This window comes from Triturus cristatus, chromosome 6 (assembly GCF_964204655.1).
Source record: "Triturus cristatus chromosome 6, aTriCri1.1, whole genome shotgun sequence".
NCBI lineage: Eukaryota > Metazoa > Chordata > Amphibia > Caudata > Salamandridae > Triturus > Triturus cristatus.
In genome coordinates, this window is record NC_140589.1 from 1,595,891,824 (window position 1) to 1,595,919,335 (window position 27,512).

At 44.5% G+C, this 27,512-nt stretch overlaps 1 protein-coding gene across 1 annotated transcript in view; it reads right to left on the reverse strand.

Annotated features, from left to right (window-relative positions):
- PPP1R21 (protein phosphatase 1 regulatory subunit 21) overlaps positions 1–27,512 on the reverse strand; it is a 395,061-nt gene that overhangs the window by 139,375 nt on the left and 228,174 nt on the right. Inside the window, exon 16 of the mRNA XM_085612732.1 lies at positions 7,315–7,407. Coding sequence (XP_085468858.1) covers positions 7,315–7,407 — 93 coding nt within the window. The remainder of the gene's footprint in view (positions 1–7,314; positions 7,408–27,512) is intronic.

Genomic DNA, 27,512 nt, shown 5'->3' on the forward strand with positions numbered 1-27,512 from the left:
ATATGGAGTCAATGAAAACCGATGATTAATTTATATTAACCATATTATTTGATGTCTAGTCGCTTCATTATAATGGATGAAAAAATGTGGTACACCCTTCTTCTGCATGGACGGAACAAGTTAATAGCATAAGATATTCCCGTAATTGTTCCCCTTCCAACTATCATTTTAATGACATGCTATCCAATCCTTTCAAATGCTTTCACATTTTATTAAGTGGTATTGTCTTTTGTCCGCTGTCACTGATCCCCTTACAATATTTAAAATGTTTCATTAGCACTCTTTCACAACTAAAGAGATTGTCTCGATTTTTCATAATAAAAGTGCAAAGAAGCAAGACTGACTGAGACAAAACAACCAAATAGAGTAATTCTTTTACTGGATGGACTGTGTATGACCATTTGATCGTACTTACAATGTATGTTTAGTCTACTTTCTTAAAGGTGTTTTGAGTCAGCCCTCTTCAACCACTGGTCTTTTATAGTGTCATTCACATTTTCTTTCACCCTCTTCAGCTTGGGGCGGGTAATGGATCAGCCCACTTCAGCCGTTGGCTAACTTTACCGTGAGGAGCAAGTGCACAAAGTTTTTCCTTTAAGTGATTAAGCACCAGGGACTATTATGTCAATGTGTGATTTTTGAGAACGAAACGTTATTTTTGATTTAACCATTGTTTTTTTTTAGATAACCAATAAAAATTTAGCAATACCATGACAAAACCAAACCAGCATTGACTAAACCAATAGGCTGGCAGTCAACTAGATCTATTGGCTTTAGCAATACGTGTTGTAACTGGGATCAGTATATTATGTGGCGTCTGTCAATGCTTAGATTTCATGTACAAAACATATATCGTAAATCTGTTGTCATTGGTCACAGGGATAGTTTCGTGGTTACTATTTTCCTCAACCAAATGCTGTCTGGTGGCCGATATCTTGTCAAATATTGAAAGGAGTGATTGATTATGCACATTATGAAGAAAATAATCATTAAAAAAAACTAACCAGGAAATACAGAACAGATGTGTCAACTGCCCACGCGGACATGCTACTGTGAGCAGGCCGCAAAACAGAAACGTCAGCCTTTTGGAAAAATGATAAAATAAAAGATGCCTATTTTTAGTAAGATCTGGCAACTTGCCCGACAAACAAGAGGAAGGAGATCTTGCATCCGTTTATAGTTTTATATAGTGCTAGCCAGACCCAAAGGTATTGGAGCGCTTTACAACATTTGTCAATGACAGTCAAGTATACAAAGAGTGGTACAGTAAACACAGTGTTCAAAGGTGGGTCATTGATCGGTATAAGTCATGTAAAGTCATGCGAGTCCCTAAACTCATGATAACGTAGTGTGTGCAGAGAAGCCAAGGTCTATGCCTTGACATGAGTGAGGACCTGGACCTGTTCTGTAACCTTGAGGGGTACACCAAGTGTGCCCTCATTTTATTGAGGGTGTCCAAACTTTTCATTCAGCATGTGGTGGCAGTGTACGGAGTTTTGTGAATCCACAGTTGGTGGAGACCTAGCAGCATGCTTCTGTGACATTCCACATCTATGTGCTAGCCCAGATCCTGCCGCTAATGTTCCAAGAGTACGTTGTGCACATTTGTGAAAGTGAGCCACAGTACTGGAGGCCTGTATAATCAAATTTGGATACCCTGGCCTGACCTCGTACACAAGATGAAAATGAGATTGTTTTCCCCAGACAGTAGACATGTATTTTTTTTTTTTTTTTTTTTTTTTTTTTAAAACCTTTATTCGTGCATCTTAAAAGAACAAATACGGGCCTACAACCGTCAGGCCGGCCACGATACAGTAAAGCACTGATACCCACATTACAGCCCCCGTGCATCAACGGTCAGGATTAACAACAGGTTATGAGTCACATACTGGAGATATCTTTGAAACCCGGGGAAGGAGAGGTGAAGGTTAATTTTAAGTTTTTTGATAATTTTATCAGAGAAAAAAGTCAATGAAGGATAAGAGCAAAGTAGATTCGAGTCCGCAAGATAGCTTCACCACACAGGCGAGCAGCAACATCAGTAAGAACAACAATGGGAGTAAAATCTCAATCAGTGAGGCGGTGCAGAGATATATCAGGATAGTCACATGAGCAAGTACGCGCCCCTCCAGAGCCGCCCCCACTCGATCCACCCCACACCCGGACCCCGAATCGAAGAAAGTAGAGCACAGAGATATAAAAGAAGAAAGGCCCATAGAACTAATTGAGAACAGAGTATTACCCCCCCACCCTACACCAATGCGGAGGCTACGGCCTACCCCCCCCCCAGCATAGTGCCTGTCGCCCAATGAACCCGAAATATAGAGAAGAGAGAAAGTAGGAACAGAGTAAAGAAGAGAAGAAAACAGAAAAGAAGGTGGGGAGGAGCCCACTGGACACCAGAGCGCCCCGAACCATCAGCCAGTTATGGCCCCCACACACTGAGAGCCCTCGACGCCAAAAAACGGCATGCAAAGATACCATGGCACCACAGATTAAGCAAGGGATACAAGTCGCGACGAGTGCGCGCAAAACATACATACAGTCCCAGTCCCAGGCCAGCCCGTCCATAAACCATAGCGATAGAGGTCAGTCTAGCCCTGGCCCGATCGCGGGCTTGGGATTAAACCAGCTCCTGCGTGAAGGCCCCGTGTCCCGAGCAGACAAAGACAAGATGGCCGCTTGTGAGAGGATGGTGAAGTAGGATCACGAAATGGCCGCCGACCATCGATTGAGGTCCCTCGTTGCACCACATAAAATCCAAACCTGGCAAGTAAGGTACAGGAGTTCCACAAAAAGGCAGCAGTGGGCCACCGCGGACGGTCCCTCGAAGCCGTTAGGTATCGCTCAGCAGGATAGCCTCGCGGACGCGGTGAGGCAGGGAACAATGAAGCAGGCAGCCATGACCAGGGGGACAAAGTATCCGCAGTTGAGGTGGAGAGCGGTGGACCCTGGGCGCCGGGAGCGCTAGATGAAGGCACCAGTGTAGCACAATCATACACCGCCGCTGCGTCCCCGCAAGAGGACAAGAGCACCGGAGGACCCACGCCCTGTGGATGACAAACAGTGCGCTCACGGCCCGCAGCCGACAGTATGGGGTCAAACCTCTCACTCAGCGCCTGCAGGCCAGCGCACATCTGTAGTTGAAAGTCCCGCAGGACAGCCAGAACGGAGCCGCATGTCAGCGGAAGCTGGGCCCCAACATCGGCAGCAATCCGGGACGGCACTGTGGAGCTGGTGTCCGGAAGAGGGAGGGCGAAGTGGGCAGCGGGCGAGACCGGAGTATCACCCCCCCGCCGCGAGCAGGCACTCAACGCCATGTTTTGCCGCTATACGGTGCAATGGCCAGGGGGGGGGGTCGTGGCAAGGGGTCAATTCCCCTCAGGTCTACGCCGCAACAGGAAAGGCCGACAGTCGCTTATCTTCTCGCCGGTCCCCCTCGCCGCTGGCTAGGCAATAGGCAAAGGGGGCAGCAGCCCCCCACAGCTCGGTCCTCAGAGCGGGGCAGGAGACTCACCGCACCGGGGCCCACCCCACAGCTCCAGCCCGTCAGGCACAGGGTGCAGAAGGTGTCCGGCCGTCTCTCCCCGGGCTCATCCGGCAACGATCCATGGTGCGAGGCGAGATCGGGACCGCGGGGCTCAGGTTAGCGCTAGCTGGTCCGGTAACTGCGGAGCTTCCAGGAGGCCGGCAAAGGCCGTAAGGGCGCAGGGTTTCAGTGCCGAGGACAAAAGCACCCAGAACTCGGGCATCCGGGCGGGTTGAGACTCCGGGAAAGCAGCAGCGCGGTCAGCGCGTCTTCGCACACGGTGCACCTCGAGAATCGGCGAGGATGGGCATCAGGATAGTAGTCCGAGGCCACGGACCGACGGAGCCGGGCGCTCAAGCGTCTGCTCCGGTCGCCATCTTGGCTCCTCCCCAGTAGACATGTATTGATTATATTCTTGAAGCTAGAAGGAGGAGACCTAGACAGTGGAGTGATGAAAGTAGTACGTGAATTAGGCCTTAAGGTGAGAAGACCTGTTGATTAGTCTTTCTGGAGGACTGCCATCTAGTAGATGCAGTTTCTGTTGTTGAAGGTGAAAGGGACCCATTTGGTGAGGTCAGCCTTTTGTCTTTATCCTGATCACTGTTCGGCATGGTTTATGACAGCTAGGTGCAGGAAGCTCACACCTATTTGTGTCTCTGTTGTGGGTGCTCCCGGCTGAAAACTACCCTGGTGTGAGAAGCATCACTTTACACACAAGTTGTGTGTGAAGAGCAGCCTGGAAGGCTACTTGGAAGGAGTATCACCCTGAAATGTTTCTGAAAGTGCAGAGAGTGGATCCACATATCCTCCATACTTAACCTGAATAGAAAGGGGGGCAGAGACCCTCTTTTGGTTCTAGTTCCAAGTTCTCTTTTTACCAAGGAAGGGGGTGATCCAAAGAGTACTCAAATGACCGCTGTGCAACCAGCGCTGGTGTCTGCCTGATAGCCAGCTTTCCATGGGTGAGGGGACATCAGCTGAAACCTTGTGCTGCAGGAAAAAGCTGTGCAGCTGACCTGAAGTGCCCAGAAGCCAACCTCCCTGCTGATAGAAACAGAATGCCAACCCTTCAGCAGTTGTTACTGCCGTGGTACAGCCAGAGTCAGAGCGCCCCAGTGCTGGTGGGGGTCAGTCAAATAAAAAGGTGATTGAGCAAAGTGAGCTGCCTGATCCAGGTGTGAGTGGGTATCAGATTCTCCTAATTGGCAGTTACAGGATGGAACCTGAGATCTGTTGCTGCCTATGCCACTGCAAGCAAAGAGGTGTGGCTGTCAATGCCACTGGGAACAGAGATGTGTGCCTGCGACTGCCCCCACCTGTATCAATCCACCACTGACAGTGCCCAGAAGCAGGCATGAAGTCGACCATTAACTGCTACGCCCCATGAGGCCATGAAAACTTCAAGTTATCTGTATTTCTGGTCAGACGACTCTGACAATAGAGTTGGCTGTCATCCTATGCCGTGATTTCCTCAGAACTGAAAGAGGACATAGCAACGTGAAGAGTGAGCATTCTCCCAGAAGTGGGAGAGAAAGACTGAACATGCTGCCGGTCTACCACTGGCCTCGGCCCTGCCTGAAGGAAGATACATGTATGGTGGGTCTTAAACTGAAATAGGGGAACTGCATTGAACTAAGAGCATCCACATCTACAGGGAGTACTTTGCACCCGTGCCTTGATTCATGCCTTCTGAGCCACTTTAACCCCCATGAGAGACCAGCCTAATTCAGAGAAAGAGACACACCCGAGGGGGGAAAGGGTGACTGGCATACCGAGGCACAAAACCGCCTGTTCCAACTACCTGGACTGTACCTGTTAGATATTGCACAAGTGGTAGTTAGCTTAAAGTGTGCAATAAAGCACTTTTCTTTTCAAAAAGTAAAGAACTGGGTTTGTCACTCAGTTAGTGGCCTGCTCGGCGAAAGCTATCTTCTGAGCTAGATCACCCCCAAAATACCTTCAAGAGAAACTTTTGATTGACTGCTAACAGTGAAAGTGAAGTACTGGTGGGGTTGTACTTGTCTCAATTTGCAGATCCATAGTTCCGGACCCAGGGACACAAGAGGCAAGCAATCCCGGACCCAACAGATGAGGCCCAGTAGCCACAGCTTATCCAGTGGCTACAGACCAAGGTATGCAAGATATAAATACTTTTTTTCTGCAATGTTTGAATCATCCAGACATTTAATAGACTACCTCTTCAGAAAACCCTCTTAAAGGTGCTTGCATCCTTTTAAAGCTTCATTCCTATTTTACCTGCTTGTGTTCTTATTGTAGGAAACTGCCTGTAGGACTGAATGAGGCAGTCTCCTGATTCTAACGTCAGGCACAGTGGGACCGTTTCCTTTGGCGCTGAAGACCTCTTACTGTTTCACAGTCAGACCAAGTGTTTGAAAAGCCTGAAGAATTAGAGCCTGGTGCAACTTCTAAGCAGTGATGGGTCCACCAGTAATAAGATATCTTTCTGCATGAAACTTTTGCTAATTACTTGAAGTATAATGGCTTCTTTTGAGAAGCAAGTAGACCTTCTTGTAACCCAATTTCTGCCACAACAGGTTGGCGTGAGGTGCCTTAACATTCCAGAGTAAGAATTGCCCCATGATGCATCTCCAAACAATGCATACAAGACGGTCACTTGATTGGAGCTACAGGACCTGTTATTAAGCATACTGCCTCTACCACCTGAAAAGGACCCCAGTCATTCTCAGGCTTGAGATAAGTAAAATAATGGATGCCAAGTCTTTTTCACCACTGTAAATCATGTGGTGACATTACTGGTGCACAAGTCAAAGGAAATAAAGAATGTGAGTTCAATCTTCAAAGGTAAATTTTGCTAGCATAGCTACCCTGATATATCCCGAGCATTTTCTGGCAGTTTTGGGACCTGCCTCCTTGATGCTCTAATGGGCACTAAGACCTAAAATTTATTATTGGTATCAAGTTCTCCAGTTGATACAATAACAACTGTCTAGTACAACAATTAAGGGGGGTATTAATCCAATTGCTTGACACCTGTTGCTTTAGTTTTTTTGTTTTAGCTATTTGTGGTAAAAGGAGTTAAAACTTTAAGTTCAAGCTTCGTTACCTAAAGGTGGGTCATGGGTACTTCAGGGAGACTTATCACTTGTATCTATCCGAAACAAGTGGATTATCAAATTCGTCATACTGTTCCAGTTCACACAAACAGTTGCTTGCACATTCAAAAAATGATAAGCAAAATTCCACACAGATGTCCTAAAAGCATATTTAAACAGGTTTCATTTAAGAACACACCTTTATTTCTTAAAATGAATCCAAGAAGTACTAATATAATGCAGATTTTATACTTAGGGGAATTTACCCATTAAAAGATGTTAAAAGTTGCATATATCTGAATGATTTAGACTAGAAACCTACTAAACTGAGTTCTCCCCTCTTTTTAACATGCTATTTTATGTGTTTCTTATGTATTCTTTGTCGGCGGGCATTTTACCTCATCATTCCTTCTAATTATCGAATGGAAAAGAAACTTGCCAATGCCCTGTGTGCAATGGCCTTATGAAAATGTTAAGCCTTGATGAATGCACTGCAAAATTATAGCAATTTATTTGTGGTGGTGTTTTTATGGTTATTATCATGACGGGTATTTCTTTCTGTCTAATATCAATAAAAAACAATTACACCGAAAAAACCCACTTTTGTCCATCTTTCCAATGCCATTGTTCACATCATAAAATGACAACAGGCAAACCTTTGATTAGATTTAAAACAAAACGGAAATAAAAATGAAAAGTGCCTTTGAATACCTGTTGTGAAAGACCTTCTCTACTTTCGGTGGAACTCAGAAGAACTCTGCGATTTGCCAGAGCCTCTTTATAAGGCACTGAATCCGGACAGGGCTGGAACAAACAACAAATACTTCAATTATGGTTTTAGATAGTTCTCTCAAGTATTCTCAATGTCAACAAAGGTATAAAGCAGCTGTAGGCACACTGTTGAGAGGACAGAACTGAGCTTGAGAATCTAAAAGCATAGGCTTTTGCACCTGAAAAATGATTCAACTTGGCGAGGCAGATAAATGATACTTTGTACTACTGCATAATGCTCACCAAATGATGCTGTGTAATACATTAGCGGGAAAACAAATACAAGAAATTACAATGCTAGCAAGGTTCAACCAATTCTCAACCCTGGAAGTGAAAGGGAGATGGTGGAAAATTGCTAAAGACAACCGAAAATGTTGCTTATGTAATACGAATTAAGAGACCCGTGCACATATTATGTTCACACTGTAAATAAACAGCAACAATCCACTGTAAAAAACTATGGAGGCAGGCATTTTTTACATTAATAAAATGAATGAGCACAAGCTGAACTTTTTATGTATGGAAAAAAACTCAGTGAGAAAGTATGGTAGCGTCTGAAGTTCTAAGAGATTTTACAGTACTAATTAATATCACAATGAAGTTTATATGTTTTTTTTTTAACTCAGAAGATTAGCCCAACTTCTGGATGCTATATGAATAGTCAACTTAGAGCAATTATTCTTGCTCTTAAGGAGTAGTGGTTTTATTATACACTTAAACCAGCTGTCTAATTCATACACACCAAATACAGAATAATATTTTAGATTTGGTAAGTTACTGTTATAATTCTGCTCCTGGCTCTTCTCCTAAAAGTAATAATGGAGAAGCATTGGGTGGTAGAAAAACAAGTATACAAACCACCAGCCAGTCTCCATCTGCCATACCCGCTTTTGGAAGAAATAATTAATAGGCAGAGTAGATAAGCTTAGGTGCATAGCAGAGGCACAATTTCACAAATACCTTCTCATTCCAGATTGCTGACAGTGTAAAGCATTTTTCTATGTTAATATTTAATAATATTGTGTCCAGAACAATGTAAGGTATCACTGGTGCTTCTGGAAGAAAAAGTGTGTCCCCCACTGCAGCGCGAGCACGATCAAGGCCACCAGACATTATTTGGATCAAACACTTGGGTTCTTAAAAATGTTTGGTTAAGTGAATCGTGGGTAAAATCTATTGAGATAAATCCCCCACAGGGCAATGAAAATACAATACCTGCTCAAAATCTATATCACACACTGTGATCAACTCTAAAGTGAAAAAATGATAAGGCTACATAGTTTTTCCTAGAATCACAAAACAAGAACCACACAACAGGAAGCCAACTGAGGTAATAATATTGCGTGTATGCTAAGATGGCATGTACAATCCAGATCAGAGTAATCAATGCATTTTACAAGTGAGAATATGCAACACCCTGAACCTTCAAATGAAGTGTTCAGGGTCCCCAATGAAATTAGCAAGCTTGTTACAATTGCAGACCCTCTAAAAAGGTTTGAGAGTTTGGTCGCCAAAAATTAATTCCTCTGCCAAAATGGTTACTGAAAACCAACAACAAAGAGTAACCTGCACTATATGAAAATCAAAGGAAAAAGAAAATATTCTGTGGCACCACAAGACCCACCCCACTCAGATTTTTTAATAAACTCTTCCCTTTAGCAGCAACACAACATCAGCCGATCTGTAATGTCTCTTTTCGTATTTGTTCTTTAAAAAGTGTGCAACGTCATAAGAAATAATAGCTTAATGCCTTCAAACTAAACAAATACAGGACGATATCTAAAATGCCACTTATTTTCCAAACTGTGGTAGTTATCTGGCCTACGGTTACAGAGTCAGTGCTGGTTTCATTTTTAGATCACCTGAGGTTGGTGGCTTATGGCTGAGATGGCATCCTCCGGACTTTACTTGGAGATCACTCAGTTGACCATTAGTCCCTTAGTGCCATTAAGAGATTGGCATCCCTGTTTTTTAAGAGGACAGGCTTAATTTTCACTTTTCTCCTTTTACAGCAAGTAAGATTAATCTCCTGCAAATTTCTCGCGGTCTGTATTGTTGTCCTCACTTTTACAAAGAATCCCTCATGTTCAAATGTTTGCATTCAGAGTTTATACGCAGGCAAATGTCATCAGACTCAAGGTGTGTCTGGACAAACGTCAGAGTCTACCTTGCATGTAGGCCATCCTTCAGTATAAAACAGACAGTGATTCAGAACTCTGGTGCAGAGGCATGAATTAATGGCCAACACACCAGAGACTTAATTCTGGATTCTGTAAACCCTCCTCGGCTCTTCACACAAGCACAGCACTTCATATTTTATTTCCCAACTTCATGTCTTTTACCACCCATGCTAAAATTTCTATTATCAATTGTTTCATACAGCATAGAATGTAAAGGAGAATATGTTTAGCTGGTATTCCAGCCACCCCCCTCCTAGAAAAAGCAGCTGATCAATTACTATTAACACTAAATAGAAGGGTACACATTGCGCAAGCCCTGGAACATCTACATCTGCACTGGTTCCCTACTCACAAACGCATTTCACAAGTTTGTAATTTTAGACTGTGATATATCCTTTTGTTTTTGGTCCATCCTCAACTATGAAAACACATTAAAGATGTGCCATTTTCCCTAATGAGCTGGACAATAACACATTGTTAACTCTGACAGACTGGGTCATTAGGTCTGGATAAATGACACAACCAAATACTTGAAGATTCTTTCTGTCGCAATTTTTTTTTTCAATTCCTCTTGATTTCAAGACTGACCAACAAGTGTTTCATGACACCAAAGTCACTTTATCAGGACATTACAAATACTAATCAATACCAACGCAAAATTTCAAATGCGTAAAATTAATTACAAAATTAGACATTGAACATAACCAGATTACAGACAAAGGAGAACAGAGGTGATAAGGCAAAAGGATAATGTTACTTACCCAGTAAGCATCTGTTATTGGCATGTAGAGCTGTAGATTCATAAGCTTTGCATACTCCTGTCATCTAGTGTTGGGTCCATATGTTTGCAAGTTGTTTTTCTTCGAAGAAGTCTTTCCAATCACGAGGTAAGGTGACTCCTCCTTTCAGTGATAGTGCGCTTGGGCATCGACTCCATTGTTATCCCGCAGAGGGTGAGAATGGAGTTAGTAAGTGTAGAATGGAGAAGTCCATGCGTAAGTATGTAAAGTACAAAACTACAATAACTATGGGTACGCGGGTGGGCGCATGTGAATCTACAGCTCTCCATACCACGAACAGACGCTTACTGCGTAAGTAACATTATCCGTTCGAGGCATGTGAGCTTTAGATCACATGCTGTGCATGGACTGTATAGCAGTATACTCCCAAAGAAGTGGTTAACCTGTAGCTGTTACAGTTGTTTGAAAAAGTGTTTTAGGTACTGCCTGGCATACATTAGCTTGCTGCCTCTCTAACACACCTACACAATAGTGCTTGGAAAATGTGTGCGGTGTAGACCATGTTGCTGCTTTACAGATGTCAGCAAAGGGAATAGTCCCTAAGAAAGCCATAGTAGCCCCTATTTTGCGGGTGGAATGCGCTTTAAGGGGTATTAGAGTTATTTTTTTAACATATTTAGATACATTTCACGATCCACCTTGCTATGCCTGATTTAGATATGGGATTGCCTTTGTGTGGTTGCGAAAAAGCAACAAAAAGCTGTTTTGTCTTGCAAAATGTTTTTGTTCTTTCTACATAATATAGTAGAGCTCTTCTAACATCTAGTGTGTGTAGAGTTCATTCTGCTACAGAATCAGGTTGAGGAAAGAACACTGGTAACTCAACTGATTGATTGATATGAAAAGCAGAAACTACTTTAGGAAGAAATTTGGGACTGGTTCGAAGAACCTCTTTATCTTTGTGAAGCTCAAAGAAAGGCTCTTGAATAGTTAATGCCTGAAGTTTACCAACTCTCCTTAGTGAAGTGATTGCAATGAGAAAAGCAACCCTCCATGAGAGGAACTGTAATTGACACCTGTGCATTGGTTCAAAGGTAGGCCCATAGCCTAGTAAGGACTATGTTTAAGGTCCATACTGGTGCAGGTGAGACTCTTGGTGGTATTACTCTTTTTATTCCCTCCATAAAGGCTTTAATCACTGGTACTCTGAACAGAGAGAAGTGTTGTCTGTTTTGTAAGTATGTAGGTACTGCTGCTAGATGCAATCGAATAGATGTATATGCTAGTCCAGATTGCTGTAAATGTAAGAGATAGCAGATGATGTTTTGCACTGAAGCATCAAGAGGATTGATAATGTTATTGTTGCAATAGATAACAAATTGTTCGATTTTGCTGCATAACATGCCCTAGTAGTAGGCTTTCTAGCCTCTTTTAGGATATTCATACAGTCTGGTGGTAATTTAAATAACCATACTCTGTGACTTCATGAGCCAAATCGCTAGGTTGAGTTCTTTGGGATTTCGATGCCTGATTTCTCTGTGGCTCTGAGTGAGGAGACTGGAGTTGAGATGCAGCTTTTGGTGTGGAACTACTGAGAGCTCCAGCAGAGTGGTGAAAGAGGCTGACGTGCCCATGTGGGAGCTATGAGAATCAGTTCAAGGGATGTTTGTCTGAGCTTCCGAACTACTAAGGGAATGAGTGGGAGAGGCGGAAAAGCCTAAGCAAATATCCCTGACCAGTCCATCCATAGGGCATTGCATTTGGAGAGCGGGTGTGGGAAACTGGAGGCGAAGCTTGGGTATTTTGCGCTTTGAGCCTTGACGAACAGGTCTATGTAAGGAAATCCCCATTCCTGAAAGTAGGGAAAGAGAATCTAGGGATGAAGTACCCACTCGTGAATTTGCGGTCTGTCTGCTGATAAGGTCTGCAATCTGAATGTTTACTCCTGTAAAATGTTCTGCTAGGAGATAAATGTTGTGTTGTATAGCCCATTTCCAAATGGCTTGTGCTAGACGTGACAGTTGGAGAGAGCGTGTCCCGCCTTGTTTCTGTATATAGTATATCGCTGTCATGTTGTCTTTGCAGACTAGGACTGCTTTGCCTATGAGGGGAGTATGAAAAGCCCTGAGCGCTAGAAACACTGCTAGTAGCTATAGGTGATTTATATGGAGACTCTTGTACTGTAGACTCTATAAACCTTGTATTGTGTGATTCTGTAGGTGAGCACCCCAACCAGTGAGCGATACGTCTGCTGTTAGCACTGTCTGTGGAACAGGGTCGAGAAAAGGCCGCCCTTTGGATAAATGTGGATTCCACCACTGCAGAGAGCCATGAGTGCAGCCATCTACCAACACTAGATCAGTCAACTGACCCTGGGACTGGTTCCACTGACTTGCTAAGCATTCTTGAAGGGGACGCATGTGAAGTCTTGCGTGGGGAACAATTACAATGCAAGACGTCATCATCCCTAGCAATTGCATGAATGCTCTTGCTGGTAATGACTGGTTGGGTTGAAACTGAGTGAGAAGGGACCGAATACTGTGAATTCTGGCTGTACTGGGAGAGGCCAGAGCTTTTTGAGCATTTATTGTGGCTCCCAGATAGGTCTGTGAGTTGGAAGGCTGTAGGTGAGACTTCAATGTGTTCACTGTAAATCCTAGGTGGTGAAGTAAGTGAATAGTGGCTTGAGAGTGTTGGAAAGACATTTGTTAAGTGCTGGCTTTGACGAGCCAGTCGTCCAGGTATGGGAAGACATGGATGTTCTGTCTTCTCAGATGGGCTGTGACTACTGCCAGGTATTTGGTAAATATCCTGGGACCAGTGGCGACTCCAAACTGTAGTACTTTGAATTGGTAATGGTGACCTGCTATCATGAACCGGAGGTATTTTCGATGAGTGGGATGAATTGGAATATGGAAATATGTGTCCTTTAAGTCAAGAGTAGACATAAAGTCGCCCTGCTGTAGAAGTGGGAGCACTTGTTGAAGTGCCACCATGTGGAAATGCTCTGACAGTATGTAGTGGTTTAGCTCTCTGAGGCCCAGAATAGGTTTCAAGGAGCTGTCCTTTTTGGGAATTTGAAAATATAGGGAGTACACGCCTGACCCTTCATATTGTAATGGTACATGCTCTATGGTTCCTTTTAGCAAAAGGGACTGGACTTCCTGATTGAGTAGGTGTAAATGTTCTGGTGACATTTTGTGAGAGTATGGTGGAATGTTTGGAGGAATGTCGGTAAGCTCCAGGCAATAACCATATTGGATAATTCCTAACTCCCATTTGTCTGTGGTGAGAGATTTCAAAAAACCAAGAGAGGAATCCGAGGTCTAATCTACAACCCTTGATCAATGATTCAAGAGAGTTGGCTAATAGCAATTTTTATGCCAATAGAAAAATAGGTAAACATGTGATAGGACAATACAGCAGATGAAAGGTGCAGAAGGTGAAGCAAAAAAGCTTGATCTAAGGATAATCAGTATCCCATCATTACACTCTTATAGTGCCCAGTGTCATCATCTGGGTTACCAAACAACTCTTCACAAGGTCCTCTTAATGTATCGAGGTTAAATGAATGAGTTGTATCCTCTTCTCAAGAAACATCCAAAAGAAGAGGAAAAAACGAAAGTATATAGAAGGGTGCAAAGAAAACGAACAAATGTTTTTGTATTTTTACCAGTGCTCATAAAACAGAATACACAATTGATATGTACTAGATATACGTAAGTACTGAACTGTGCCCCGTCAATCGTGTTTCTATCTAAAATAGTGAAAAAAAGGAAAAGAAAGGCAGGTAACCCCTAGACCTTGGATACAGAAAAGTTTCACAAACTGCAACAGTGATAACCTTGTGTACCTCATCACATGTCCATGCTCGCTCAAGTACGTGGGCATGACAACGAGAAAGGTAAAACTACGGATGCAGGAACACAAGAGTACATTCAGATGTAAAAAAACCATTACGAAACTTACAAAACACTTCGTTGAAAAAAAACATGATGCAGGTGATTTCAGTTGGACTGTACTCGAAAAACCATACATCCCACCACATGTGAGTGATGTATCAAATTTTCTGTTCTTACGTGAACAACGTTGGATTTTTAAATTGTCCAGCGACACCCAGGGCTTGAACGACGCGATACCATGGATGTCGCTAAAGAAGTAGTGTATACTAAGAACTATAGGTGATTAGAATACATGTTAGCTTCTGGCCCAAGATACACTAGAAAACTGATGTTACCATCACTGGGCCCTCCTTTAACAGTTGTGATTAGAGAACTCTCTATCTTGCAATCCAGCCTAGTTTTCCGCTTGCTGGGCACAATATTAATTTCTTCTACACAGCATATGTGCTTTAATGTTAACTACACCCGCATTAATTCTCCTTTTCACCTTTCTCTATTATTTAGCGCTATAAAACGTGTCTAAATAAAGTTTTCCAAAAAAACGCAGCCCTAGCCTAGAACTACATTAACCAGCTTGTGAGATCCCGCTTGTAGTCCTAGAGACGTCATACTCAGCACGTCAGAATTTCGCCTGATAGGCGCTCACTGTTTTCTAGCGCCACAGAGTATGTCTGAATAAAGTTTTTTACAAAAACAACACAGCCTTAGCCGAGAACTACATAGACCAGTTCGTGAGATCCCTCTTGTAGTCCTAGAGACGTCACACTCAGCGCGCCAAAATTTCGTCAGATGGGCGTCACTGTTTGTAGACAGGTGCGTCTCTTACCGACTCTAAAATAAAGTTTTTTACGAAAACAACACAACCCTAGCCGAGAACTACATAGACCAGCTCGTGAGATCCCTTTTGTAGTCCTAGAGACGTCACACTCAGCGCGCCAGATTTCGTCAGATGGGCGTTTACTGATTGTAGACAGGTGCGTCCATTTCCCGACTCCACATAAAAACAGCTGATCCTGTCACGTCGGGTACCTCCATCCCAGTACGAGTCCCAGCCGGAGGTACCGACGGACAGGTAAGGCTCAGGAGATTTACCCTTGCATGTAGATTTACCCTTGCATGTAGATCCATTCCCAAACTCACAGCCTCGCATTTTGTTTTCTGCGAAGCTTTTCTCGCTCAATAACGATGCATCTTGAGTGCTATGAATAAGAGTATTTCATTTTACAAGTCATCAAAAGATGATATGGGTCTATATTGATCGGGTGGTTTATTGGACCATTTCGTCCCTTTGGAAATGGAGTTTTGCATTCCGTTCTTATGCCAAATCTAGCTTTGCTATTCAATGGTTTTTTTAAAAAAATCGGCTGACATGTCCCGGTCAGTACTACGAGTGTGAGACATCGTCAAGCATTGACAATATTCCCTCCTTTGCTAAAACATATGATTTTGACGTATGTACCGTTCTCTAGTGATAGAGACCGGTCTATTTATTGGCTCACGTTTACTTACAGAGCGGGGCCTCTTCCTTGACTCAAGCTGGTGCCGAGTGAGGTGGGGCTTTTTCCTCAGATTTTGTTCGGTAAGCATGATTCTTTTTTCAAAACATTCTTCAGCAGAATGAGGTTACAGATGTCCAGAAGCAAAATGTCTCATGTGGTTTTTTGTTCATTTAATTTATTACACTGTTGTTTCTCTTGTCTTGTAGATGTCAACTAACATCAGCAAATCACATAGAGGAATTGAAGACTAAGTGAAGGGTATGGTAGCAACCCAGTTGCTTTTTTCAAAGTCCAAACTAGGGACTTTGTTTATGAGGTCCTGAAGAAAGCCAAGGAGAGTTTCTCCGGAAGGCTGAAACATGTCGACCAAACAGTGGGCAGTAAACGTTGGTTACCTGCCTTTCTTTTCCTTTTTTTCACTATTTTAGATAGAAACACGATTGACGGGGCACAGTTCAGTACTTACGTATATCTAGTACATATCAATTGTGTATTCTGTTTTATGAGCACTGGTAAAAATACAAAAACATTTGTTCGTTTTCTTTGCACTCTTCTATATACTTTCGTTTTTTCCTCTTCTTTTGGATGTTTCTTGAGAAGAGGATACAACTCATTCATTTAACCTCGATACATTAAGAGGACCTTGTGAAGAGTTGTTTGGTAACCCAGATGATGACACTGGGCACTATAAGAGTGTAATGATGGGATACTGATTATCCTTAGATCAAGCTTTTTTGCTTCACCTTCTGCACCTTTCATCTGCTGTATTGTCCTATCACATGTTTACCTATTTTTCTATTGGCATAAAAATTGCTATTAGCCAACTCTCTTGAATCATTGATCAAGGGTTGTAGATTAGACCTCGGATTCCTCTCTTGGTTTTTTGAAGTATTTAGAAAGGGGGCTTAGGTATCCTTGTAGGTCTTTAAATATTTGCCCTCAGACCCTATCTGTTTTGATTGTGGTGAGAGATTGCCAAATGGGGGGAAATTGTAGAAAACGTCCCCCGACAGGTGTTAAATGATCCGGGGGAGTATAGGCAAGTCACTGCTTGTTAGGGAATTACTGGCGTGGAACTTTTGCCCCTATCTTTACCATTGTTACCTCTGTACCCTCCTTTAAAGAAACCTCTTGTAGAGGAAGATTGATTGTTGCCTTTGTACGAGGCGGTAGTATTATCTGAGGACATGGTTTTTGACCTTCCACGATAGAAAGAGTGAAGAAAGGAGCCACGATTAGAAGGGGACTGAAGAGCTCTCATGAACTTGGCTACTTCTGTGTCTTTTTTCATCTTTTTTATTGATTTATCTACTTAGGGCCCGAAGAGATGCTCCTTGTCAAAAGGAGTATTTAAAGTGGGCTGTTGAACTTCAGGTTTGAAACCAGAAATCCTTAACCATTCATGCCTCTTTAATAACACACTGGTGTTGATCTCTCTAGCTGCGGTGTCTGCAGTATTTAAAGCACATCTAATTGATGAATTAGAGATGCGCTTCCCTTCCTGCACTAAATCTTGAGCTTTTGTTTTGAGCTCACCTGGAAGATATTGGAGCAGTTGCTCCATTTCGTCCCAGTGTTCCCTATCATACCTGGCTAGTAGGGCTTGGGTGATAGCAATGCGCCAATGATTTGCTGCTTGAGCAGCTACTCTTTTACCAGAGGCGTCTAACAGTTTTGACTCTTTGTCTGGAGGGGGAGTGTCCTCTGTAGTTTGTGAATTGGCCCATTTACGGGCATTAGAAACAACCAAAGAGTCTAGTGGTAACAGCCCTTTAATAAAAGCTGAATCTAAGGGAGCAGGCTTATATTTTTTGTCTATTCTGGGTGTGAGAATACAAGCACGCTTTAGGTCTTTAAAAATATCATGTCTAATCATACCTTTGAGCATGGGTAGAGTGTGACTAGAACTTTGTGTGTTACTGAGTGTTTCGAATAAGAAATGTTACTCCAGAGATTCCTTGTGTAACTGTACTCCATAATATTCTGCTGCTCTAGCAAGGAATTCTAGATATCCCATATTATCGTCAGGAGGGGAAGGATCTGGATTGTTATCTGTAGGCGAATCAATGTTGTAATCCTTCCAGGGATCTATTGGTAAAAAGGTGTCCCCCCCGCCCCCCATCTCTGTCATCATCATCATCAGGTGGTGGTGGAGAGTGAGTTGGTATAATGAGTAAATGCTCCAATGGTGGAGATGATGGTGCCGGGGAATGTGGTGAAGGAGGAGGAGGGGTTAGTACCTACATTCTTCTTCTTCAAAGGAATATGATAAAGTGTGTCCCCTGATTCAGGCTTGCATTTCTGAGGCAGTTTAGAAAGGACATGTCCTGTATGTGGATTTATATAAAGTTGCTTTTGTTTTGGGTCTGATTTCGGTGGTGGGACGCTGAAAATCAGATCCTGTGGCCTCGGAAGAACATTTTTTGGTTTCGGCGCCGAGGAATTCGGTGCAGGGATGGGAACTTTTTTCAGCGCTGAAGATTTCGGTTCCGAAGCAGTCTTTGATTTCAGTATCTGTGATTTCGGCTCCGAAGCGGTTTTCAACGTCAAACCTGAAGGTTTCGGCTTGGTTCCTGACTTTGGCCGAATCGATCCCAAGCCGGAAGGCTTAGTGACGTGTTTCGGTGCAGAGCCGGAAGGTGGGGCACCAGAAACATCTTCTAGGTGCCGACCGTGGCCCAAAGGCGGGGGTGGAACCGAAGCCTTTTGCTTGTGCTGATTTGGATTTTGGGGCAAGGGGTGTTCGGTACTCACGGGACGTTGACATTGTGGCAAGTCTTCTTTCATCTTGGAGTCTGATTCCGGAATAGACACAAGTTCTTCTTGTTCTTCATCGGCCCCATGTGGGTCAAATTCGTGCTCGGATCCTTCACCAAAGATGTCCAGCGTGTATTCGACGTTTTGAGTTTGCATTTCGCGACATCGAGCCCGACAAGCACACAGCATTTTCTTCAATCTGAAGGATTTACAAGCGTCGCAGTCTTGTTCGTTGTTCTCCGGAAACAAGCTCAAGTTTCACACTTCGTGTGACTCAGTGCACAGATACTTTGCGTTGCACCGAGGGCAGAATTTGAATGGAGTCCGTTCCATTGACTGCGAGGTAGACCCACGCGGTTAGGCCGGACGCCCTTATCGAAGGATTTTGATCGAAATTGAGGTTTACCTCGACGGATATGATACTCAGAGACGTGGAAACGCCTTCGAAAACAATACCAACACGGGTAGAGTGGATTGCGCACAGAAAGGAATTAAAAGAATGGTTTAGAACTGGAGCGCAGCAATACACGTCCGAATCCGATGCTGGAAAAAAACTATCCAACAATGGAGTCGATACCCATATGCACTATCACCAAAAAGAAGAGTCACCTTACCTTGTGACTGGAAAGACTTCTTCGAAGAAAAACAACTTGCAAACATCCGGACTCAACACTAGATGGCAGGAGTATATCACAAATATGTCAGAAAATGTCAAATTTTTGTCATCTGTTAGTTTTATGGAGCTAAAGTGCGCAGAATAGACCATTTTAAGCAACAATAACAAACTAAAAGTGGAAACATGAATAAAATGTGAATCAAAGAGTGTGAAATAAAAATAAGAGAAGACTATATCCACTCACTAGTGTACCAATTTGAATAAACCTTACGCTTAAAGGATTTTTGGAAGGTGAAGTGACATCAAAATGCACATAAAGAACTTGCTTGAAAAATTATGTCCCAAGATCTTGCACAATATATAAAAACGCCAGTGCTCGTTGCTAAAGAAATGTGTCATAACTGTGAAAAAAACAAAAAGGGTGCATGCGATGCAGGTGCTCATTCACCCACGCGTTCAATTGCAAGAAAAAATGCTATTAAAAATAATATCCTCAACAAAAGGTAAAAAGTAATTACACGTCGTGATTCTTATACTAACGAACCATTCATTACAGAAAATGTCACAGTAACCAGGTGATTCACAATATCAATATAGTTTCACATCTGAAAATTGAAATTGAAAGAATACTTCAATCAGTAAAATGTATTAACCAATCACTTAATTTCTTCCAAATAACTGGAGAAGTGCCTAGTATGTCTATACGCACAGCTATATATCAAATAATGGATTTTAGAGCAGTGTTCAATTTGGTATTACTGTTTCTTTCAAGTCAGAACTGAAGCATCACTTAAAAAAAAACCAAACAAACAATTTAAACGGGGCTTCAAGTTACAGGGGGGGGCGCAGTGCTATTTTATTCATGAACAATTTATCAGGTCCTTCCAATTCCATGAAGACATCGTATGTCAGTTGCCAATCTGCTCAGATTCTAGCTTATAGCACCACATAGCTTAATGCAGAAAGGACTAAATAATATTTAACACAATCTCATTTAGAAAAGTGCCAGGGGTACCATTTCAAATTGAAATGCAACTCTTGTATATAACTAACAGTCATATTAGGGTTTCAGGCTGACGCCGCCGCAATTTAAAAGGTCAAAGTACGATGTACATCGAGAACATGCACTCTTCATCACATAGAACGCATCAAAAAAGTATATGTGTGAGAAAAAAAACAACTAAATGTTATCTTTTATATTAGGCTTTTGAGGCTCAAGCTGCTGCTATTTTAATGGGAAAGTATAAGGTATATCGACAACATGACCTCATCATCGTACAGAATGTATTAAATAAGGACACGTTAATCTCATAACTACTATAAACTGCTGATGCTCCGATAAAGCGGATTACTGTTAATAAAAATCTTACGCACATTGTATTCAAAACCTGTGTGCTGCACTGCATACTAAAGTTCATCTAACGTTCATTGTAAAAAGCCGGTACTAGCATGAAAGCGGTCGGTATCTAAGAAAACTTCTTGCGCTCCAATACAAGACTAAAGAGAAAAGGTATCATTAAATTTAGTTTCTTACCAGCAAGATGACAGACTAGAATTCAATGTGGTTCCCTAAATCCCTTCAACAAGTGTTCAACTGACAGTTTTATGAACGCCATTTTTAAAGGCTTCCTATGACAACGGATCATGTGTTAGTCACATGCTTGCGAAAAACTTGAATGCTTATCTTCAGATAGCTGTAGACAATCGCCATTTTTCATTCAATGATGGGTCGAGCTATAAGAGTTATCGAATTTCTAAATATTACACAAGCAATTACTTTTAGTATGTGTATTAACACAGGATTTACTTTTTGGATAAAAAAATCAAGCAAAGACAATACAAAAATAAATGTAGCCTATCTCTACATTCCAATTATTTGATTAAAAAAAGTACTTATTTTCACTGTGTAAATGTATTTAACATAAAAACAGCTAATCCAGTCTACTGAAAAAAAGTTCAGGTGTTTTCAAAGGTGGCTCAAAACAGCTGGAACGCTCTTTTACGGGCTACTATGGGCAATCCAGGCCAATATTTTACCTATTTAGTCGTATCGTCATGAAATTGTGACAGTATTCAACCGTATTTAACCCCTGTGAACAATCCTCTGCATAGGTTCGTTTTAACACATTTTAAACTTGATATTTTCTAGCGTTTAGTCACCCTTCCTGATACAAATGATTGGTCGGAGGGTTTAATCAATTGTCCCTGTGATGGACTCTCGAATCAAAGCACTTTACGTTCTTTTGTCCTTTCTATGCCCTCCCACGTAAACTATTCATTTTACCTAATTTTCGAGAATCTAATTTTAATCAATGCCGGCCAGCACTATTGTTTTGAATTCTCTAGTGATCTGTTGTAAGGTTTCTAGTGTTTTATTGTCCATGATACGGATAAGAAAAAACATGTCTTTACAGTTATAATGTATTGTCGTTTTTTTTATTATGTTTATGAAATGCTTTTTTATCTTGTATGCATTGCTTTTATTTTTTTTCTCTGAATAACCGAATAAAGCTGATTATGATACATGAAATTCAATATTATACATTACAAATTTATAAGCTGCAAAAATGTTAAACTAACTTCATAGAAAATTACCAAACGCTGATACACATCAGATATTTCTTATTAGATTGCTATTTTGTTTGACTGAGATATATTTTAATGATCACACCGATGGCTTTGCCATTTTACCTATAGTGTTAACTCTGTTTTGCGTCCCACAGGGCCGAGCACTTTTCAAAAATGCAATCTGTAACACAACTTATTGCAACAGGAGCGATCATCAGGAAGCTGCTGCTGTTCCACCCAGTGCCTGTAAGGGGCAGTGGTCTGATGCCTGTCACTTTATGGGATCGCCCTGCTGCACAGAGGTGAGTCTGATGCAGCTCATTAAAGAGGATGAGTGTGCACTTCATCAATTAATAAACCTTTTGGCACCCTGGTCCCTGCGTCGGTTTCCTAACCCCTGGTTCATCGTCAGCAGGCTCTTGAGGGGGTATAATGTTTGCACAGGCTCTTAATCCTGACCACAGAACAAACTGTCGGCAGTAGCAGCATTGGGAAAGAGTGGCAAGAGCAGCTTTACCAGCCACACCATGGGCGTGCTTTTACAACGCAGTCGTTGCAACGACGGAGTCGTTAGAACGCAATACCTTTACATCGCAAGTCATTAGAACAACTTGCTGTAGGGGGAGCGCTGGACTTAGGAATAGTATTATTTACTATTCCTACTCCAGTTTGCGCAACAGTAGGGAAGGTGTTGGAATTTTTTTTCCAATACCATAGCACCCCCTACAGCAAGTCGTTCTAATGACTTGCGATGTAAAGGTATTGCATACTAACAACGCGGTCGTTGTAACAACCGTGTTGTAATAGCACTGCAATGTGATGACAGCGTTGTAAACGCTGTTTCCCATTTGTGATAGTGGGCAAAACAGTTCAGCAGCTAGTGCACATGCTGTGGATGCCTGTAAACCGCACGCTACAGGTTCAAATCTACCTAATCGACGTCATCCTTGTTTTGCCGGTATGATATCATTTATTTGGGCAGTGTGACCAGGGTCGGACTGGGACAGGGCGCAAGCCCAGGCACCTAGCTCTCCATCCTGCAGCTAAGGTGGGTTCAGGTGTCTCTGTTACATGCATCTAGTGGTCCCACTAACCAGTATTCAAAATCCTCAAAGCAATCACTACCAGAAACATCCCTGGATGGACCCCCTTTCCCCCAAGACTGCTCACCCGCCAAACACCACTTTCACCAATCAGAGCACCTGCTAACCAGTGCTGCCAACAGAAGTTCCCTGGAGGGCATCACACCTGTTGTAGCACTAAGAACTGTGTGTAACTAACTGTATGAAGTGCAAGTGATGTTATGAGTATTTTCCAATCTGCGATACGACAGAAGTTTCTAATAGACCAGTAAAAAGGTTAGGTATGCAGGCTGCCTCATTTCATGTGCTTGCTGCAGGGAAAGTGAGTAAACAGTGAGCCATGAAAGAACGTTTATGAATGAAAGTATTTGCTGTGGCTGCCTTACTCAGGAGATCATGACTGCATCCGGAAACAGTGGTGTACCAGTGATCTTGTGCAGAAGCACTTCTTTATGCAGTTCTATGGACACAGCCTTCTGTGTGGGATGATTCCCCTTACAGCAGTGTAGTCTCCAGCCTGGAGCACCCACAACTGAGGCATAAAGAGGTGTGAATTATCTGCACCTGGCTAGGAATAGCCACAAAGACAGTGATCAGGAAAGAGATAAAAGATGGACTTTTACCTAAAAGACCTTCTCACTCTGAACAACAGACATGCAGCCCCCTTCACCCCCACCATATACCAAGTAGAATTGCTACAGTAAGGGCATAATAGAAATTCTATAAGAGCCTTGTCTCCTCTGTCCTCACTTAACTGTGCAGGTCTCCTCCCTCCTGCATCCTGATATACTTCCACTGTCGGGGATAACAACTACACCCCGAACATTTGCACAGAACAGGCCCGGGATGTCCAAAATGGAACCCACAGGCCTTCATCACTCTGCCTCTATATACAATTCATAGTCTACAATAGTCACATACAGAAACACGCAGAACATATACTTGGATGACATTAGGTGACAAAACAGACTATAAATCTGACTGTGCATTGGAGAGAAACTCTTGGCCAGTGCCAAACAACTAATGTTTAGTGAAATAGTGAAAAACCTTATTTACAGAATAGTGAGGGAAGATCTTTAAATGAGACCTTTTGTTTTTACTGCACCAACCCCACTTGCGCAGAGTACAGACCCTGTACCAAGGTTGGGATACTCCAGACTATTTTTAATAGGGCTGTCCAAGGCTTGGGACACAACAGGCTAAGGTTTTTAATGTTTAAATGACGTGTACACTCTGAATCACATGTTTGAGCTGCCTGTCCTGGATATGGAGCAATATGTATAATGTATTTTTCTACAGCTTCATTCTCCGGTTGCTTGCTAACTCAGAATGCCTTTCTTCAACTACACTCCTAAAACACTGTATTAAAAATTGAAAAATTGGGAGGAGCCTAGCGCGCATCCAAGATGGTCGCGTGAGCACAGGGCTCCCCGGACCCTCGCTGCTCCTCGGAATCTATCCTGATAATATCCTGATGTGGTTTATGGAATCTGGGAGATGAAGACCGGCTGAGCACGTATCTCTTTTCAGAAATTGAATCGGACCTGGGAATCCTGAGTTATCGTTGTTAGACCTTTTGGGACCCACCCGACGGAGGTGCCCGGGGCGAAGGTGAACCGTGGAGCCGTGTCGCAATTGAACAACAGCGGCTGCGGCGCGGTGCCAGGGGCCGCTCGACCACTTTCGGTTTCACTTTCGGATTAGGGGGCTGGCCGGTGGAGCGCTTGAGGTGGCGGGGTGTATCCTTGGCCTCTGCACAAGGCTTTGTCTCCACCTGCCACTAGAGTGCCTATCGCCTTGGGTCCCCCCGCACCGCCATATTGTGGTCTCGGATGAGGCGCTAGTCTCCGGTGCCGGTGCCTCTGCTACTTTGATCGGCGGTCCCCCTCGGTGTCCGTGACCGCATGGGGGGCAAGGGGGGCCCCAAGGGGCGTAAGACTAAGGCCTCCCTCCGTGGGGGATCAGTCCAGACCAACAACATGGACCGCTACACTCAGGGCAGAGGCTCCCCTGGAGCGGCCGGTCCCCCCCCGGACGCCACCGGTGGTGGCACGTCCGTCTCTTCGGAACTTTCCCTACAGGATATCATGGGCGCCATTGATGGCATCAGGGAAACCATCGCCACGCAATACGAGGCCCTGGCCCGTAAAATCGACACGGTGGCAATTGATGTCACCTTAATACGGGCGGATCTCTCCAAAACAAACGAGAGGGTTCAGGCTCTCGATGCGCGGACCTCTACCCTTGGGGCGGATGTGTCGGGCCTGCAGGCCGCGCTTGGTGACATCAAGGTGGTCAACGATCAGATGGCCCGGCGGCTGGAGGACTTCGAGGGACGGGCCCGACGCAACAACATCCGTGTCATAGGCGTACCGGAGTCCTCCGACGACCGCCCGGTTGACCTCCTGGTCGAGGAGCTCATCCTCCAACAGTTGACCCCTGCTGGCTTGAGTAAGTTCTTTGCCGTGGAGCGGGCCCATCGAGTTCCGGGCGGTCGACCACGGCCGGGGGCCCCCCCGAGGCCTATCGTGGCCAAGCTGTTTTACTACAGAGACCGGGATGCGATTCTGCAGGCCTCACGTGTCCATGGCCCGGTTCGACATGAGAACTCATCCATTAACTTCTATCCGGACTTTACCCAACTTGTCCAGAAACAGCGGATGGGATTCCAGGGGGTGAAACGTCGTCTTCGTGAACTGGGCCTAAAGTACTCGATGCTCTACCCTGCAAAACTCCGAGTGGAACATGAGGATCGGACTGCCTTTTTTGACTCTCCTGTGGCCGTGAGTGACTGGCTGGACTCGCTGCCGGACAGAGGTGGCCGTCCCGGGCCCTCTGCAGGTGCCAACGGTGACGGGTCCCCTTTGGAGTGACTTTTGGTCCTTGATTTTGCCATCTTGTGCTGTTCAGCTGGGTTGTACTTCTTTGGTTCATTGTGTCTTGCTAGGACCTGTGTGGGGGGCGGGCGGGGTCGGGTCCCTTTCCTCCTCCGGGGTCTTTTCGTAGAATGGGGTTAGTTGGGCGACAGGCACACTGCAAGTTGGGGGGGTTTTTTGGCCCGCAGGGGTGCAGGGTGGGGGGAGTTGGACGTTGGGGTGGGTGGGGGGGAAGGAGGGGTTGTTTTGTTGTGTGTTTTTTGTTTGCAGGGCGAGGTATTGATTTTTGTCCACCATCGGGAACTGTGCTGCTTACTGGGGGACCTTTGATTTCTTGGAGGGGATGGGGGGGGACGGGTTGAAGCTGATGTCATGGAACGTCAATGGGTTGGGGGACCGTATCAAACGGGGTGTAGTATAGCAGTATTTGCGTCGTTTGACTCCTGATGTGGTGTTTATCCAGGAGACGCATCTGGTTGGTAACGTCTGCCATGCAATGAATAGGGGGGGATACCGCCTCGTGGCTCATTCTGGTTTCACAACTGGCTCCAGGGGGGTGGGCATTCTCCTGCGATCCTCACTTCCGTTGGAGATCACCAGGGTAGTCTCAGATGACAGAGGGCGTTATGTGTGTCTGACTGGGAGGTGGGAGGGGCATTCCCTTGCCCTGGTCTCAGTTTACGTCCCCCCGGGCCTCCAGAACTCCACCTTCGCGGACTTGGGTCGAATGCTGCTTGAACTTCCGGACAGTCTCTTGCTTATGGGCGGGGACTTTAATTCGGTGGTCTCGGGTGACCTGGATCGTCACCCACCCAGGGCCCTCCCCGCTGCCCAGGCATGGCTAGGTGGTCTGTTGGAGACCTTCGGCCTGGTGGATGGTTGGCGATTAATGCATCCGACCCAATGTCGGAACACCTTTCACTCTGGGGCACATGGGAGTCTTTCTAGGTTAGACTATTTCCTTATGCCCGCGGCGCAGACTGGTCGAATTCGAGAGGTCAGGCACCTGGCGAGGGGTATCTCTGATCATTCCCCGCTGTGGCTGCTCTTTGACACCGAGTCGCGGTCTGCAGGGCGGATCGCCCCCATTAACCCGTGGTACCTGCGAGACCCTACGACTCGCGACAGCCTGGTTAAGGCTATGGACCAATACTTCCTTGAAAACGAGGGGTCGGTGTTGTCTGCAATGTCCCTGTGGGAAGCCTTTAAAACCGTAATCCGCGGACACGCCCTCTCCCAGATAGTGGTGGCTAAGAAGCTCAATAGTGAGGCAGTGTTGAAGCTGGAGACTGACATCTCGGGGCTGGAGTCGGCCTTGGAGGAGGGTGTCACTCTGGACGGGCTCCATGCCCTCAGCTTGAAACAGTTTGAATACAGGTCTCTTGTCACTGACGCTGCCAAAACTATGTATAGGGAGCAGCAGGGTCGATTGTATGATGCCGGGGACAAGGCGGGTAAGTTGATTGCGTGGCTGGACAAGAAGGAGAGAGTGAATCGTGTGGTCCCGGAGCTGCGTGTCTCGGATGGAGTGTGTGTGACTGAGCCTGGTGAGATTGTGGAATGTTTCGCCGACCACCTCCGGGCCGTGTACTCCCCGGTGACTGATAGGGATGAGGAAGACTCTTGCCTTCTACTGAGGGATATTGCTTTGCCCAGCCTGTCCGTCGAGGACCGTGAGCAGCTGGACGCCCCCTTGTCGGTAGATGAGATAGCAACTGCGATTCGATCCCTTCGCTCGGGCAAGGCTATGGGTCCCAACGGTCTACCTATCGAATTATATAAGTTGCGCCCGGATAAACTAGCGCCCTTCCTCCGTCGTATGTTTCAGGAGTCCCTTGAGGCAGGTTCCCTTCCTGTCGACCAGCGACTGGCCACGATAGTCGTGATCCCCAAGGAAGGTAAGCCGCGGGACCGCTGT